This window comes from Priapulus caudatus, unplaced genomic scaffold (assembly GCF_000485595.1).
Source record: "Priapulus caudatus unplaced genomic scaffold, Priapulus_caudatus-5.0.1 Scaffold343, whole genome shotgun sequence".
Classification (NCBI taxonomy): domain Eukaryota; kingdom Metazoa; phylum Priapulida; class Priapulimorpha; order Priapulimorphida; family Priapulidae; genus Priapulus; species Priapulus caudatus.
Window position 1 is genome coordinate 256,167 of NW_014577404.1, and position 3,083 is coordinate 259,249.

Genomic DNA, 3,083 nt, shown 5'->3' on the forward strand with positions numbered 1-3,083 from the left:
TGCGTGTACGTGCGTGTACCCGCGTGTACGTGCGTGTATCTGCGTGTACGTGCGTGTACCCGCGTGTACGTGCGTGTATCTCCGTGTACCTGCGTGTACGTGCGTGTATCTGCGTGTACGTGTACGTGCGTGTATCTGCGTGTATATGCGTGTACGTGCGTGTACCCGTGAACTTAATCTCGTGAATATATAGTGACTAAACGTTATGTATTCTTAGCATCGCGCAATGTAAACACAGCTGTTGCTTACTGTCACAAGATGGCGGCCAGAAATTTCGTGGCGTTCCCTGCAAAAGTCACGTGATTGCCATTCTAGTGTATTGATATGATTTCTATGTAAAAACTCAATATTATTTACCAAACAGAATTGCACGCCCTTTTGTTTTAATTATGTGCACTTGTTTGAAGACGCCATTTGTGATTTTGAGAGTCGGGACACGATAAAATTTATTGCTGGTATGATGTGGTCAAATCAATTTTTCTATGCTATAACTGCATAAAATCTTGGTGTTTTGAATGTTGGTATAATCAGTGATATTTCCACTGTCAGGTGAGACTATATTCAGCTATATTTAGTTTTTCTGAGCTAAAAAACTCGCAATACACGCTTTAACCAGCTATACACAAATAACATCAAGATCGACATTTGCTGGGTAGCAGGACATGCAGGCCTGGCCGCAAACGAACTCGCAGACAAGGAAGCGAAACGGGCAGCCCTCGAGGCCGCAGAAATGGTTGAATCTGAAGACCACTCTCTGCTTTCCTTCTCTGAAGCCAAAGGAGAAATCAAGAAAGACTTGGTAGATCGATGTCAGGGTTCATGGGACAGCTCTGAAACAGGCAGGTATTTTCATCGTCTGGAGCCAAAGGTAAACGTAAGCAGCGTTTGCAGCCTCACCAACCGCAGAACGGAAACCAAGCTCAACCGGATAAGAACTGGACATACAAAACTGAAAGACCACATGTTCAAGATCAGGGCAAGCGATAGTCTCCTCTGTGACTGTGGACTTGCCAATGAGACCGTGGACCAAAAGATCTTCCATTGCTCACGACTCGGGGTTAACAGGGAGAAGATCGATCTGGGGTATGTGAGGGTACCAACACCAACCCAAGGCATCGGACAATTTACATTGCCACCCTTACTGGTGAAAACAAGAATCTAACACCAGAGATGGATGCCCATTCATCAAACAGCCCTCTCCAGATTCCTGTCTGAGTCCCTCTCAGTAATGGGCTAGCCACTAGACACTTCGTTGTTAACCCAAAAAAAATAATTTCTTTTTTTTTAATGAGGAAATGTTCCACTGGAAGCATAACGATATCAAAGCATGTATATATTCGTGACCAATGACCTCGTGTAACAGGAGGATTAATGAAGTAACAACAACAAAATGAGAAGATCGCTCACCATTCCCCCTCGGAGAGATAGGAACCGGGAGGGCCGCTAGGATGGTTAGATAGGATAATAAATAGATGACGAGTGCTGTATCGAATATGTGCATTACCTGCAAACTAACGGACGGCGCTGAACGGAGACTGGGAGACTGGAGGGGCCACTTTTGCATGGTTACAAGCTTTGCGCAGGTAAAGCAGGGGTTTGTCAGAAATTACGTGGTGTGGGTGAAACAGCAATATACTTAGCTGACAAGCTGGTGAAAGGGCGAGTTTGCAAACAGTTTGGTGCGTCGTGTCGGTGTGGTAGACAGACGAGGCGTAATATATTCTTGTTTAAAAAAAAAATGGGTCGAGTAGCGTTTCTTTTTAGCGATGCGCAATGCGTATGTAAAACATGTGTCAGCACGGGTTACAGGCAAGTGGCTTTCTGGGCCGGGAGGACGCAGACTGCGGCAGTGGCGGCCAAAATGATGTAGTTTGTTTACCAACTTGAACGCCCCTATATTGAATAATATAGACCGTCCAAAAACATATATATATATATGATCATATATTTCCAAACAATTAACAAACCACATAGGCCTACTGGTAAAGAACCTTTTACTTTTGTTATAACTTTCGACGAAAAAACCAGTTATAATCAATAATCAGTTGGTTTCATAGTAAAACTGTTGTCAATTACGAAAATGAAACCGATTCTCATCACTAGTATTTAGCAGTATTATAGACTGGTAAGAAAATGTGGATTGGGAATTGTCTCGTTGCTATCTTTGCTGTGTGTTCTCAGGCGAGGTGGCTCGCGTCGTCTCTTTGGCAAAGATGGAGAACAGAGGACGATATGTGACAAAAAGAAGAACAGTGCTGATGTGCAGACAGAGGGATTCGATCGGGCATCTCCAACAACAGAGGCAAGCACGAATCTAGTGAAGAGAAGAAGCTCACATGATTTAAAACAGGGATCAAATACATCTATGCAAGAGATTGCACTGGATAGACAGGTGAACTAATGAATAAACTCGATAATATTTCCTCGTTTGAATAAGTAGGTGTAATCAATGTTCCTATAATATAAGGAGTTTTGTCTAAAAGCATCTTTATGTGCAGGTGGCATCTCTAGGAGCTGGTAACGTGGCAAACAAGCATAAGAGAGGTAATGTAGAGATGTTTGACGGGGGAGAGGCTCCTTCAAATTCCAAGAAGATGCTGATGGAGTCAGATAGCAGGAGACCGTCCCACAAGCCAGATGGTAATTCTATATGTATGCTACGATGTAAATACCTACCGGTAGACCAGGATGCATAACCCCGCACAGGGGTCGAAATAAGCGATGGTCCGGGGCCATCAAATAATCAGGAGGACCATCAGATTTTCAAAGTCGATGGTCCGACGGACCATTGAATATTTTGGTCCCATTTTACGGTAATTTTCTTTGAAGTTTCCACGTTCCAATATACTATTAAAGTGAATAAACAATTACTGTATCGTTTGATACATTCATTGTAATGTAGGTGAATAATTAAACCATTTTATCACCATGTAAAATCTCTTTCTTATGCTTGCACGCCGCATTACTTTAAGAGAACAATTTCAAATTTAGGAGAACTATCTAAAATTCAAACTAGATGGTCCTGTGGACCATCTCTTTTTTTCTCCTTATTTCTACCTCTGGACAAGGAATAACACATTCCG

General features: G+C 42.7%; 1 protein-coding gene across 1 annotated transcript in view; it reads left to right on the top strand.

The window, feature by feature from the left end:
• Positions 1–3,083, top strand: part of LOC106809300 (protein angel homolog 2-like) — a 19,000-nt gene that overhangs the window by 12,625 nt on the left and 3,292 nt on the right. The window contains exons 3-4 of the mRNA XM_014812341.1: positions 2,182–2,392; positions 2,499–2,640. Of these exons, the coding sequence (XP_014667827.1) occupies positions 2,182–2,392; positions 2,499–2,640 (353 nt within the window). The remainder of the gene's footprint in view (positions 1–2,181; positions 2,393–2,498; positions 2,641–3,083) is intronic.